Here is a 15,873-nt window from a genome sequence, read left to right on the forward strand (position 1 = left end):
AGAGTGTCAGCGATAGAAAATGGAATGGAAACTGCAGAAAAAGAAGGGAGCTGTAGACACGAATATAGCTTCTTTGTTCTATGTTAAAATATCCCTCCTTTCATGAAGTAGACAACATACTATTTATAATGGCTGTCTGCAGGCATTGCCATTAGATGATTGAGTTCTTAATTTATTTTTCTTTTCTTTTCCTTACAAGTTCCATGTGTCTGATTTTATATCAGAGGTTGTAGTTTAGGATTAGATTTCTGTGAGCTGTTTCATTGATTCTTGAATAAACCTGAAGAAATAGACTTATTTCTAAAATCCTAACATTATAGTTTTTTTTTTTTTGTTTTTTTTTTTGAATAAAAATGGGGTAAAGGTTAGGGGAGCTTTAATGTTGATTGGCAGTTCTTTTTTTCACTACCTTCCTATCTTGGCTACAAAGTTGTAAGAACATTAGCCTTTGACTTTAGTTAAACTTTCATGATGCCCCTTCATTGATTGTCCCCTCTTCTCCTTACACAAATTTCTTCTTCAGGAGTGCAGTAATTGCTGCATGGAAGAGAATTAAGAGTGATGAAGATTTGGCGTTGAAATTAGGATCAAACAGAAGGAACATGGAAACTTATTGGGTGGTGAATGGGGCTTATTTGGTCAGAGGGATGTTAGTCTGGTTACATCACATTTCCTTTGCAAGCTTTACTGGTGCCTGATTGTTTCTGTGGATTTGGTAACCTAGCAATGGGGGTTTGGGGCATGGAGAGATTAATGAGACAAGATGGTTTTAAGATCTTCTTCCTGATTTAGTGATCACATGACTAGAATGAGAGTGGTGTAGCTGTTCATCTAAAATAGAAGAGACTGAATGGATGTCTGTGTATTAAATATATGGCACATGCATTGCTGCTACTATTCCCTTAGGTCCCAGTCAGTGAAAGCCGATTGTTAAATATTCAGGAACTCTGTGAACTGTTTATTAAACTTCTGGTAGCTTGAAATTGATTATGGTGGGAGTTTTTATACCACACACACTGGCAAACAATGCAAAGGAGGGCTCTTTTCTTTCTTTCAAAGAGACAATTATCGGGATACCACTGTGAATGCCGTACTCCAGATAGACATCACTGCTAATCAAAAAAGGTACTCTTTTCTGTTTAGCCCAGATTTGGATTCAGAATCCTTCTCAACACACACTGCTTCTGACAGAAAACACAAGTAAATAGGACTGAGTGCATGAGATGAGCAGTATTTGCCATCTTTGCTATAAAAGCTTTTGTAATTGTCCCTGCTATTAGCTGTTAGAATCTTACACTGGGGAAGGTTGCTTTGGGGTTGACGCTTTTGCTGCTTTTAATGATTTTTGACACAAAAAGTCAAAGCATCTTTCATAAAGAAGCCACAATAATACCTAACTCTAGGTTGCCATGGATTAAAGCATAATCAGAAATAGGTACTCAGCAACATCATTAATTTTCTTCCTGGTTTTTTTTTTATGTGTATGTATCATACAAAGACCCTAATCATGCATTTGGATGTTCATTAATTAATTAACTAAATGAACATTTACTGAGTCTCTTTGTTAGTAGTCACATATTCCCATACAAAGGGTTATATGGAGAAGTCAGTTTAAAGCAGGAATAATCATATATCATTGTTCAGGACTTTTGTGGGTCAGGAAACCAAAGAGGTGGGGATGGGTGATTCTGATTTACGTTACCACAGAAGTCATGTAGTATCACTTCCGTGTCATGAGGTTGAACTCATGGCAGCTGTTTGAAGGCTTAACCGTGGCTGAAGGATCTCTAAGGTTGCTTATCCACGTGGCTAGCAAGTTAGTGCTGACCAGATGGTTCCTGTCCACAAGGACCTCTCCAAAGGATTGCTGGGGTGTCGTTGGTCATGGTGTTGGCTTCCCCTGATCAGTAAGTGTAATGGTCGGTGCCAGGGAACATTGAGTTCTTCATTTTGGGAAGTGAGGCAGTAGAGTAAAGAGGACTTTGCACTGTCTGTTCACTGCTCCCACAATGCTTTTTGCCCAGGTATTGCTCTCTTCATTTAAGGCTCTGATGAAGGGAACCTCTTTGGAAAGGTCATGCCTCATGAATACCCATCACCTTCTTTTCCCTATTTGGCTTCATAACATTTACCACTGTATAATAGAATATTACATATTTATTTTTTGTTTATTATCTTTCTCTCTCATTAGAATAAAAACTTCTTCAGAGTTTTTCCTAGTGCTTGGAATGGTGCCGGGATATTAATGCTATGTGTGAACAGATGAATGGGGAAGAGTACTGACTCTATAGTGAGATTTGGACCTGGATTCAGGCTCTGCTATTTATTAGATCAAATTATTTAACTTCTGCACACTTCAATGTTGTCAGCTAAAAGACAGAGTTAAAAATACATACCTCTTGAAGTTACTGTGATTTTTAAATGACATAATGTATGTAATACCTAGCATTGTTATGCTTGCACATAGCAAGAATCTATGAAATGTTAGCTATTGCTATGACTGTTGTTATTACTATGATGATGTACTGAAGCTATATATACCTGTATAAACTATGTACGCACTGTAGATATACCATGATGATCTAGAGAGTGAAGGGCCCCTGGGCAGATAGTGAAGTCATTGGTATGGATCAGTGATTGGGCTAATCAGAGCCTTTCTTATGCTAAGCTCCTGTGATATCTCACCTCTTAGTTCTGTTTTCTTTCTTTCTTTCTTGAAGGTCTTGAACAGACTCAAGAGTAAATATGGCTCCCTGTACAGGAGAGACAATGTGATCCTGAGTGGCACTCACACGCACTCGGGTCCAGCAGGGTATTTCCAGTACACCGTGTTTGTCATTGCCAGCGAAGGATTCAGCAATCGAACTTTTGATTATATGGTCACTGGCATCATGAAGGTAGGCAGCTGTTCTTTCCCACTGCTCAGTGTCTTAGGAGTGTGCTATGGAGACAGTCCCTATAGAATCTTCGTCTGAGCACAGTCCCCCCTTCCCTCTTCATGACCCCCTGGTAACTCTGGTCCTGAGCTGTGGGCTGGTAGCTTGAGGCACTTATTGGGAGAGGAGGACTCTATGGTAGTAACTTCACACAGTCACCTAAAGAGACAGAAAACAATTTGTATGTGACCCTTACAAATTATAGGGCCCCACATGGTCTGTTCTTGCACGAAGTCACACAAAAAGACACCAACCCATCAAGGAACCAACATTACAAATAATTCCAATCTTTCCTTGTGTTTCCAAACATTTCCTTGTATTTCTCGAAGAGCCCAAATGGAGATCTAATTGGTAAATTTCTCAAGTCCTCTACAACAGCTTTAGGCTGACATGGTGCTCCTACCAGTAACCCCCACTTTTCTCCCACTCATGGTTTGGGTACATTTTGGTACTCCTCTCTCTCCTGTCTTCCAGTTTATTACTTTATCGCACAGGATCCTTGATGTTTTCTTCTTCATTCCTTTGCCTTTCAGGCGTAGTCTCTCTCTACTTTATCTTGTAAAGTCACCCCTCCATACCCCCAAATCCAGGGACCCAGTTGGCAAAAGCAGACATTTCTTTGCAACACTGTTTTTCAAATGGTGGCTAGCAACCTATAAATGGTTTTATGAAATCAATTTCATGGGTTGCAATAAACATAAAAAATAAAACAAATAAAAAAATTGGAGAACACCATAGTGCATCATACACATTGTGAACTTTATTTTAGAATATATATGCTGATACGTACTAAGTTATGATGGAAACTGTATTGCTTACTGTGCTTCTCAAAGTTTGAAAAACTCTGTCTGAGAAGGTGGTGGGCTAGGGAGGGTGGGGAGGGTGGGGAGGGTGGAAAAACCTACATGTTGTAGGAGTGGAGTCTCCCATTTGGGCATCTGAACTGGCAGACGTGCTGACTCACCAGCGGTGCTGATGGGCACTGTGCTTCTCCACACGGAGCACTCTTGCTCTCTCAGCCCTGAAGGCCAGTCTGTTTACTTCCAAAGGACTCCAGCCATGTGGTTCTCCAGCTTTCCTCTGTAGTGGGAACAGGTTGGAGACCAAGGAAATAGTCCACAGGTCTCTTCTGTTTATATGGACGAAATCATTATCCCCAATAGGATTTCTAACTTGACAACTCTCTTTTTTTCAAAACCCACAGAGCATTGAGATAGCACACAAAAATATGAAACCAGGAAAGATCTTTATGAATAAAGGAAATGTGGATGGCACACAGATCAACCGAAGCCCCTATTCTTACCTTCAAAATCCACTGGCAGAGAGATTAAGGTGAGGAGGGTAATTATCACAGTGGAATTATGTGTTTCCTTTAGGAGAGAGAGACAGAATCTAAAACCGGGTGTTTACTTGATGAATATGATGGGATCCTAAGAAAGTATCAGAGCTAAAATAATTTAAAAACATGTTGATAATCTAAGACAAGCAGAAATAAAAAGTAAACATAGAAAACACACAGCAACCTGTCTTCCTACTTTGAGGGCTGTGAGACTCAGTGTGAATATTTGAAGGACTCCTGCCTGTGGAATCTGACATAATTGTGGTTTCATCTTAGCTTTGTCACTCCTAGCTGGGTGACCTTTAGGATATATGGTGATGATGATAGGTGATTTACTTATCTTTATTTATTGGCTCACAGTTTCTTGGTTTGTTAAATGGAGATAAAAATGTGCACAACAAGTATTTGTTAAATTAATGAGTAGCTCTTTTTATTGTTATTCAGAAGAAATCATCTTAGTCCAAGAGACTGTGGCAAGAGAAAGGAGATAACTGAGTAAAAATACTGAAAGAACAAGAAATAAAATGAGAATAATTGAGTGGAACAATTAAGGGAGATGATTAGTTTTTTTAAGTGGTGAGTCAGGTTTGCAACAAAGAGGGTACTTGGCTACTATGGCGATGTAAAATAATATCTCAGTCAATTTGACCACTTGACATTTTACATTTGTCTGCAATAGACAAAGAGTGAAAGGACCTAAAAACATTTTAAGTCACAGGTCCTGAATGCTTTTGATTTTGCATATTTCCTGCTAATGGAATCTGAGTAGAAATTTCAAAGAGAAATCCTTTTTGAAAGAAATACATGTTATATAATAGTGCGTATATTACATAAACATGTATATTTCACCTCCAGCGAGCCAACCTATTGCCCCTCACTCTGGTCACAGTTGCAAACCATTTCTTCAGCTGAGGACTGAGGTTCTGGGTGCAGGCCCCAAACTACTGCATGTCCAGGAGCCTCGCTTCCTGAGAGGCGTGTTGGTTTTTGTTTCTGTGCCAGCTTCTGCTGTTTGTCAGACATGGTGCCCAGGTTCTAAGATGAAACTGACTACATTTCTTTGTCTTGGTGACTAGGTATTCTTCGGATACAGACAAGGAAATGCTAGTCTTGAAAATGGTAGATTTGAATGGAGACGACTTAGGCCTTATCAGGTACTCTGTTTACTTTTTTTTTTTTTTTTTTCTGTGTCAATAACTTTCCTTAATTACAAGGATGGGGTAGGGAAGAGACTGGAATAGTGGAAGCAGGGGCCGAGAGTAAGTTGAATGGTTAAGAATTCAGACTCACGAATCAGACACATCTGAGGTGGAGCTGTGGGCCCTGTGGCAAGGTTCTCAACCTCTCACCTGCCACACAGGGCTAATAAAAGATGATATAAACATTGGATCTGGGCGAAGAAGTTCAGCACAGCATCTGGCATTTGATATAAAGACTCAGCAAATGTGAGTGCTTATGACTATATCAAGATCTTATATGGGGACACCTGTAATACCATCAACAATAAAAAATATATTTAAGTAATATAATAAAAGATCTTATATGTGAAACTTCTATGATGGTAGACAATTATCTCTTTGTAAATGAAAAAACACACAATCTGACCAACTAGGAAAATGAATATGGATTTGAGGTTATTTACCTGTTTCCCTGAAAGGATCAAGGGAAGTCTAGTGTAGGGCAATGCTAATTAGTGATGAAAGCAGAACTGAGACCACCTAAAGCACTGGTTCTCAACCTTGGCTGCACATTAGAATCACCTGGGAATCTTTTTAAAATCCTGATTTCTGGGCCTCATCCTCTGGAAATTCTGTTTCTTTGTTATGGGGTGGGGCCACAACATTAGTAACAAAGAAACAGAATTTCCAGAGGATGAGGCCCAGAAATCAGGATTTTAAAAAGATTCCCAGGTGATTCTAATGTGCAGCCAAGGTTGAGAACCACTGACCTAAAGGAAGCAGTGGCACCGATTGATTTTAGCACCTTTTTTATAAACAAGGAAATATGAGGATTTTTTCTTGAAAAATAAGGCACTTACATTCGTAGGTGATTTTGCTCACAGCCATTGGACTGACTCAGGCTGGGTAACAGTGCAGACACCTTGACGTGTAGACTTCCAAATGACGTGGAAATGCCCTAAGAAAGTGTATGCTTGCACTCGGGTTCACTCTGGGCTCTCATCCCTCTTAGCTCTGTTACTTAGGCCAAGTTATGTGACTGCTCTGTGTCTCAGCTTTCTTATGTGTAAAATTGAGGAGTAAAGGAAGTCCTTAAAAATGTTGATAATAAGTGTTAGTAAAGGTGGTGAAGTTCTGCCAGGTAGAATTATGAAATATTTAAGTGAAAGGTTCTATGTGAGTAAAATGAACAGTAAATTAAAAGTAAGAAGGGGTGAAGATAAACATTAAAGACTATGACCCACAGTCATAGTTGGTAGAGAACAGCATGGTAAAGAGTTCAGGTTTTTGGTGTAGGCTTTAAGACTTGGGTTCAAATCCCCACCCTGCCACTTATTAACCCTGTGGCCTGGGTAAAGTAACTCCATTACTTACACCTCAACTATTCTATTTGAAAATGGGAATAATAATAACTCACAAGTTGTGTGATGATTAAATGAGCTAATGCACGCAAAGCTCTAGTTTTGTGCCTGACACAGACAAAAGTTCAATAATTTTAGCTAAGAGGTAAGAAATAGAATAATATTCTACCTCTTCTAAAAACTCCATTATTGGCATATCGAAGTGCTTAGAATTCTTAGCATTGGAGTTATTTCTTTGGGTTTAAAGTGAGGACACTAAAAACTCCCTGATAAGATAAACTTTATTATATGGGTTGACGTAATAGGACTCATCTCTTATAATAAATTTATCTACTGATTAGTTGCTACCTAGCATTTAACTCAATAGAATTTCTAAATGTCAGGTATACTTGGCATATGTGATGATGAATAAGTCATAGTCCCCATCTTCAAGGGTCTTGTAGGCTAGTTGGGTGATTGTGACCTGAAGCAGAAATAACCTTCCATTGTTTTTATAACCTTTTTTGTTATCCTTGATGTAATTGCTCCTCCAGTTGCCTCTTGTTGAATAGTGAAAGTTGCTCTTTGAACACATTGAAAATGATCCAAAAGAGAGTCAAATTTGGGTGCCAAGGAACTCAGCCAGCACATGTAGGTGGGTGCCTGATGTTAGTGTTAGAATCCAAAGTCTGAGAAATTTGTAAGCATAGAACCTCAGGTTTTCAGAAAACAGAGGTAATCTAGTTTAAAATTCAGCTAAGTCCTAGAAAGGTGACATGGCCTGCCCAGTGCCACAGCCGAGACTTCTTCACACTGAAAACAATGTTGAAGTTCATCATTTATTCCTTGCTACTTTCATTTTTGTTTCTATTTCTTTGTTCAACAAGTTTGCCCTAGGCACCTGCTGTGTGCCAGGCAACACTTCCCAGTCCTTGGAATAATGCATTTCCTGGTCTTGAAATCAGAAATCAAATACCTCAGAATCACCTTGGAATCAAATACCTGTATTCTGTGCCCTTGGAGCAAATCCCCTAAACTCTGTGAGACTCAGTTTCTACACTTATCAAATGTAGATTTAGCATCTTCTCTCTACATAGAGACTATTCATGTATTCATTCATTCAATATTGTGGAATATATGTGTCATTAGCTGAGCTTCTATTACAGATACACTGATGAGCAAAAATTGATATAGTTGCTACCTTTACAGGACTTACAGTCTACTGGTAGAGACAAAAGATATTCAAATAGTCAAACAAATACATATATAATGATAATTGGGTTAAGTGCTTAGAAAGGAAGGCTTATAGAGCTACCTTAAAGAGATTTGACATGGTCAGGGAGACTGGGAAAGGCAGCCCTGAGGAAGTGACGATAGAGCTGAAAACTGAAGGAAGGGGAGGAATTAACCAGCAAAATGGGGAGTGGAAAAGGACTTTTAACACAGATGGACAAGCATGTGCAAAAGTCCTTTTTGAGGCCCATTTGAGGAACTGATAAAAGGTCTGTGTGGCTAAAGTGCAAAGGATATTGTGAGATAAAGTTAGAGGTGGAGATTAGATACCAGGATAAAGATTTTGGTCTTTATAATAGACGAGAATGGAAAATCATTAAAGTGTTTTAAGCTGGGGTTGGGAGTTGAGAGGTCTTGAAGGGTTAGGAAGAGTGATGATGGCTTGAAGAAAGAAATAGGATTATGTGCATGAAACTATTCTATACTGTTAAGTCCTCTACAAATACTAGACCACTATTTGCTCCAATTGATCTAAAGAAAATATTTTTGCCTGATACTGCCTTATGCAAAAACAGTCAATGATTGTTCTCCAGCTGTGGAGAAAATGTTTGGAATGTTTTGAATTCTGAGTTAAAAGGTGAGCTGTGTGGCATTTATAAAATTCACTTTGAGAGCATTTGGCATGACATGGCTTCTCTTTGTCGGAACTGTAAGGAAGGTCTGAGTAGGTGTTTGAATAACTGCTCCATTGCCTTCTGCTTTATACACTGAAACTCCTCTCATTTTTACAGAAAGGGTCATTTAAAGGGGCCCTTTAAAGGCACATTTTAAAAAACAACAGGGACAGTGATTTGTGTAACCTACTTGAATAATTTTTGTACCCCCTTAGAAAAATCCAATTTATGAAGTTACACTAATTTGCTTGAATGAGAGTGGCTTATAGGCCTCAGTCATGGTGTGTGTGTGTAAATCTTCTCTACCGTCCAAGACTATGATTTCTCAAATGATAATGCCCCACTGTCTATTCCCTATGGCTCTCTATTCTACCCTTATTATGCCTCAGTGTACTTAACCCCGCTCAGAGAGCAAATGGGGAAACCTCAGTGACTGCCTTTCACTAACCATTCTTGACCTCTTCTCTTTTCTCCATCTCATCTTGTCTTTAAACCTTCTCCATTACCATTAGCTGGTTTGTGAATCCCTGGTCTCGTCACACCCTTCACTGAATTTCTCTTTCCTGTTCTGCCCCTTCTACATTGTTGTGAAATTTGCTGCTGTCTTCCTGCTCCACCTTTCCTATCAGTCCGTCTGTCTTGTTCTCTCCAGGAGAGCATACATAGGCCCTGGCTGTGAGCTTTCATTCGATGTCTGAGCTGTCAACCTACAAAGTGAAGGTGCTTAGTAAGGGCTCATTGATAACAAGAGCTGACTGATAACAGAGAAATCATGCTTGTTAATTAGTCCCACGTTGAGAAACCAGAGCCATAAAAACCAGCTGTCATAACTAGTAAAAGACGCTGGACTTACTTGATTGTTGGATTTCTGGAAAATTCTTAATCCAAAGAGATTTAGAAAGTTGTTATTTTTTTTCAAGTTTTTCCACTGGTATAAAAATAATATGTACTCAGCAGTGAAAACTTGAAAAATATAGGAAAGTAGAGAGAAAAATTAACTCAGTTATCCTTCATCAAGTCAACCATAGTTATTCAGGTACATTTTCTTCTGCCCTGTCCCTACATGGAACACATTATAAGGAGTCAGCACGACTGAAAGGTCAATCTGTACACGTAGATGCTTACTTGGTTTCTCTCACTCTGAGCACTAGAAGCTTTAAAATACTATGAAAATTATTAAAGATATCTCTGTGTACTAAGACTATCAAGTGGGTGTTTTTTTGTAGTGACTCTATATATATAAATGAGTTTTTCGGTCTCAAAGTCTATGTACTTATGTTAATTAGCTAACTTATTTCTCTCTGCAGGTTAGAATTTTCCATGAATATTTTGCCGTTATTTTCTTTCTTTTCTTTGTTCTTACATTTTAGCTGTGTCTCTTATAAATATCATATAACTTTTTTTTAAAACTCTATGTCTTTTAATGAGTGAGTTTGATCTCAGGAATTATGATTATTATATATCTGGATTATTTTCTGTATCTTTTCACTTTGTGCCATTTGCCTCACTTTTTCAATGCTTTCCCCCCTAACCTCTTACCTTTTTAGGATTGATAGGGCTTTTAAAAAAAAGTTTTAAATGGCAGATTGTGGTTTCCAAAGATGGTCACAATGACTGTCATCTCATATCCTATATAATAAAAGGGTAATATGCAAATTGACTGGACAGTGGAACGACTGGTCGCTATGATATGCACTGACCACCAGGAGGCAGACGCTCAATGCAGGAGCTGCCCGCTGGTGGTTAGTGTGCTCCCACAAGCTGGGCAAGCACAGCGGCACTGGTGAGAGCCCCGCCACCACAGCAGCGCTAAGCTGGTCGGACATCCCCTGAGGTCTCCTGGACTGCCCCCCCCCCACCCCCCGAGTGCACGAATGTCATGCACCGGGCCTCTAGTAGTCCGTATAAAGTGGCTGTGACAGTCCTCATCAAAAGGTGAAGGTGGTTTCTCTGATCTTTGAAAATTGCCTGGAGCTGGGAGTGCTTTGCTGAATAGAAAATGGCAGATGTAACAGGTGCCAGGGCTGGAATCTTTTTGTTTTTGTTTTTAGTAGATTTTATTTTTAGAGCAGTTTTAGGTTTACAGAAATTTTAAGCAGAAAGTACAAAGGTTTTCCGTATACCCCTTGGCCCCCAACAACATACACCCTCCCTGACTTATCAACAACCAGGAACATCCTACACCAGAGTGGTACCTTTGTTATAAGTGGTGAACCTACATTGACAAGTCACCATCACCCACAGTCCATAGTTGGCATTACAGCTCTCTCTTGGTGTTGTATCAAGTGGTTGTTGTGTGTGTGTGTTTTTAATCATTTGGAGATCCTGGGACTTTGTAACTTCTCTTAACATTTTGTTACATAGCTTTATAGATCGTTTGCTAATCATATCCACTTTTTAATTAAACAAGTAATACTTTATTGTACGTACACTTTGGTAACATTTTTCATTTAGAGACGCCTTATGAATATCTTTCAATGCTACATAGTGGTTTTTTAATTCACCCTTTAAAAATGGCTGTATTCTATTATATATCTGATAATGTGTCCAGCTATCCAGCAATCATTTGATATTTAGTTTATAGTTTTTTCCACCATAAAATACACTGGAATAAGCATTCTTGAACAGATGCCTTATGTATTTGCCAATGATTTCCTTAAACTAAATTCCTAGAAGTGGGATTGCTGAGACAAAGAAGCATGCTTATGATTAAGACTTTTCTCATAAATTGCCAAGTGGCCGCCTGGAAAGGTTTTGCTGGTTACATTCCTGCTTCCCCAACCTGAGCAGTGTTGTTTCCCCAGCTCTTGCCAATCTTGGTGATATCATCCTTTACAATGGTTGCTAAGAAATAGACTCCAAAAGCCAACTCACTATTGTTTTTCTTTCTTCAATTTCTAGTTAAGCTGAATTTAAAAAGTATTCTTGTGGGTCATTTCTTGTTTTACTGTTGTTGATAGCTTAATCATGCCATGTAAGACAAAAGATTTTTGACTGTAGTAACTTAATGGGATCCACCCAAGCCAGATACCTCTCCCGTAACATTATTCAGAGGGGATTTTTCACCCAGGATTTTTGAAGATAACAAAAGGAACAGTTGAGAATGTACATCTCTCCTCTGGGGCAGTGATGGTAGGAGGGTTCTCCAGGATGCTGGCCACCACGTTTACCTATTCCTTCAGAAGGGCCCTCAGCTACCGCTCATTGTCCTCCTTGAATCAGGGAAAGCGGATGTGTATTCATTGCTTCTGCTTGTTTAAAATGCAGGCCACTCCTTGGGTCAAATTCTGGGCCCAATAACCCTTCCCGTATAACACAGCGAAAACACCCTTTCCTCGCTCTCCCCAAACAATTTGTAATAGGGCAGGTGAGGAGGACTGTAAGGGAGGTGAAAAAGAGCTGTGTTAGTCAGGACACTTAATGCTAAGTGTCACAGCAGACAATGTGAAATTCTTGTGGCTTAACACAGTGAAGACTTATTTCTCATTCGTGCAAAGTCTAATTAAAATTAGGTGGTCCTTTTATTCACATGTACCAATGCCAGAGCTACTCTCGTGCGCTACCCTCCTAGTAGCCCTGGGAAATAGAGAAGCATGTGGGTATTTTAAAATTTTTTATTTATTTTTTTACTTTACTTTTCAATTACAGTTTATATTCAGTACTATTCTGTAATAGTTTCAGATGTATAGCATAGTGGTTAAAAAATCATGTGCTTTTCAGAGTGGTCCCCCCAATGTTCCAAGTACCCACCTGTTATTAGAATATTATTGACTATACTTCCTATGCTGGAATGTACATCTCTGTGACTATTCTGTAACTACCAATCTGTACTTCTCAATCCCTTCACCATTTTCACCCAGCCCCTCAATTCTCCCTCCCCATCTGGTGGCTAGGACTTGGCACAAGGGTATTTTGTAAGCCCTCAAGTCTCTGCCACAAGAGGGCAGTGTTTTCTCATTTAATTATTTCATGCCTATATCATGTAAGTTGAATATACATGTTTTGAATACACATACACACTCACACCATTATGTTAATCTTAGGAAATATATATACACACACATGTATTCAGAGCTTCATAGTTCTTTTCCCTTTATATCGGTAATCATCAGCAGCAGCCACTGCAGAAGTATCAATATCATCATCATCATCATCATCATCATCATCATCATCATCATCGTGATGACTTATTCCATTCTTATAGATATACTAGAGGCCCAGTGCATGAAATTCATGCATGGGGGGGGCGTGTCCCCTCAGCCAAGCTGCACCCTCTCCAATCCAGGACCCCTTGAGGGATGTCCGACTGCCGGTTTAGGCCAGGATCGGGCCTAAACCGGCAGTCGGACATCCCTCTCACAATCCTGTACTGCTGGCTCCTGATTGCTCACTTGCCTGCCTGCCTGGTCACCCCTAACTGCCCCCCCCCCCCCGCCTCCTGGTCACTTCCAACTTCCCCCCCTGCTGGCTGGTCGCCCCCAACTTCCCCCCACCCCCGCCAGCCTGGTCGCCCCACGCAGCCTGCTGTTCAGTCATTTGGTCGTCCCTCACTAACCCCCCTGCCGGCCTGGTCACCCCACGCAACCTGCCTGTTCAGTCATTTGGTTGTCCCTTACTAACCTCTCTGCCGGCCTGGTCAGCCATCTTGTGAGGGAATGAGGCAGCCATCTTGTGAGGGAATGAGGGTCAATTTGCATACAACCTCTTTATTATATAGGATTTGATCAGTCTTTAGATGTATTTGTTCCTTTAATTGTCAAATGCTGTGAGGTAGATACTATTATCTTTATGATATAGATAGAAATACTGAGGTTCTGTATTAAGTAACTTCTATTAAGTAACAGATTAAGTAACCTGTGTCTGACTGTGGAGCTATACTCTTAGCCACTAAAACATATGGCCTCTGTATTAGTTTCTCAGGGCTGCCAAAGGAAATTACTATAGACTGGCTGGCTGGCTCAAAACAATAGAAATTAACATTCTCACAGGTCAGGAGGCCAGAAGTTCAAAATCAAGATGTTGGCAGGGTTGGTTCTTCCGGAGGCTCTGAGGGAAAGCCTGTCCCATGCTTCTCTCCTAGTTTCTGGCAGCTTCCAGCAATTCTTGGCTTGTAGCCAAACCACTCCAATCTCTGCCTCCATCTTCCCATCAGCTACTTCTCCAACTCTCTTTGTGTCTCTCTTTGCTACCAGGTCACCAGACATTGGATTTAGACCCAACCTAAGCCAGTAGTATCACTTGCTCTTTACCTTGATTACATTTGTAAAAACTCTATTTCCAAATAAAGTCACGTTTTGAGATTCTAGTAGATATTTTTTTTGGGGGGGGGGGGGGAGGTACTATTCAACTGAGTACAGCTTCCTCTATTGTATTTACCCAACAAGCTCCCTTGTTATTACATGGAACTCCCATGTTCATAAACACTTCCTTTGAATGGATGGATGTACAATATTCTCTTCCTCCATTGGTGGACATTTAGGTCGTAAAGGGTGACAGCTAGCACATAGGACCTTGATGCAAATCACACACAGGTGTTCCCTTCCCTGGGCTGACCGAGGTGCCTAGGTAGGTGAGCAGAGCAGCGGCTGGATTTCAGCTTCCACTTAACTGCTCTGTCAGTCACCTTTCTGCATGTGGGACATGATGGCCCAGGCCTGGGAGAATGGAACCTAGGATGGTTTGTTACTATTTTAGAATATTTAAGAAGCTCAATTTTTGCATTTGCCTTTTTTTTTTCTGTTTCAAATTAGGAAGCACACAATGTCCACATTGAAAGAGGCCCTAGAAATCTTTTGCTTCAAATGCCTCCATAACATCAGATGAGAAAATAATTATAATATCCTATAATAATTTGGTGTTTATTGTTTCACATAGCATAGTTGAAATGTATTATTTTTCAGTCTTGGGAAAAGAGACTCAGAAATTTTAACTAACTTTGCTACTAAATAGGGTAAAATATCAACTCTCTTGTCTTTCCTCAGTACCTTGCTTGGGTCAGGCTGACTCAAGTTGAGCCCTGCTTCCTCTTGTATATCCCAGCTGTGACATAATCATTATTTTAAAATGTTTATGAACAGGGACATAGTCCTCCTTTTATGTCTGTAGTCTGATTTCTTTTGAAACTACCTACACCTTTCTTCCTCTCTTTTGAACTTTGCTTTGATGAATATATTTCTGACCAGATAAAAGAAGTTGAGAGTACAGCCTTCTTAACTTGAAATGACCACCTTTGTTCATATCTTTATACATATTCATAATTTATACTATTACCACAGTACTTTGGTTGTTGTGACAAGCCTGATATTTCAATAGCACATATTTCAAAGGACAGCGAAGAAAATACATAGCATCTTCTTATTCTGATATTTAAGTAACTTTTTTGAATGCTTTTTAAATTTTTTTATAGAGAAAAAGTTCAATTAATTTTATAAGGGCTAAAGTAAATGAAAAAAACTCAATGAAATAAATAAGAATTCAAGTTCGTAGTCTAATTAGTAGACCAAAATTCTTAGCATTTACCTTCTCCACAGGTATTTTTGTGATTTCTTGATGGTATAGAACTCAGCTCATTCCTCTCTGTGTTCCTTGGGGTTTAATGCAATGCCATACACGTGGCTACTAATAAGTTCATGTTGATTAAATGAATGGCACAACCACCTTCTCTCTTTTCCTTATGTGTTCTGCTCTGGCCACTGTGACTACCTGTTATCTGGACACATTGCCCCTCATCCCACCTGCATGCCTTTGCAATGAATGACTTTTCTCCAGTGACCTCCCCCATTCCAGGTTCCTACTCATCTTTTAAGATCCAAATGTCAGATCCTCCATGAAGCATTTACTAAGGTCACGATGATGCCTCATTCATCTCTATGTCCCCAGCATCTGGCACAGAGTCAAAGTTATGAAATGTGCATTGAAATGAGAAAGTGAATGAACAGAGGGACAGAGTCAGTATCCCATAGCAGATAAGAACGTGGGCTTTATGGTCTGACAAACCTGGATGCATATCCTGCTTCTTGACTTGCACCTGGTGACCTTGGTCAGGTTATGTCATCCCTCTGAGACTTCTTTTCATTGGTTGTCACATGAGGATAATGACAGCATCTGACTCCATGGGTTCTTGGTAAGGATAAACTGAGATCCTGTTTGGAAAATCCTTCACCTCATGCGTGC

The 15,873-nt window shown here is 39.7% G+C and overlaps 1 protein-coding gene across 5 annotated transcripts in view; it reads left to right on the top strand.

The window, feature by feature from the left end:
* The window catches only part of ASAH2 (N-acylsphingosine amidohydrolase 2), an 81,561-nt gene that overhangs the window by 31,814 nt on the left and 33,874 nt on the right, over window positions 1-15,873 (top strand). For 4 of the 5 annotated variants that reach the window (XM_070432774.1, XM_070432775.1, XM_070432776.1 and 1 more), the window contains 3 exons: window positions 2,721-2,897; window positions 4,141-4,268; window positions 5,352-5,429. In XM_070432774.1, coding sequence (XP_070288875.1) covers window positions 2,721-2,897; window positions 4,141-4,268; window positions 5,352-5,429 — 383 coding nt within the window. The remainder of the gene's footprint in view (window positions 1-2,720; window positions 2,898-4,140; window positions 4,269-5,351; window positions 5,430-15,873) is intronic. The other variant, XM_070432777.1, reaches the window with a different exon arrangement.

Source organism: Myotis yumanensis, unplaced genomic scaffold, assembly GCF_028538775.1.
Source record: "Myotis yumanensis isolate MYYU_CA2020_CCGP unplaced genomic scaffold, mMyoYum1.0.hap1 SCAF_13, whole genome shotgun sequence".
Taxonomy (NCBI): Eukaryota; Metazoa; Chordata; class Mammalia; order Chiroptera; family Vespertilionidae; genus Myotis; species Myotis yumanensis.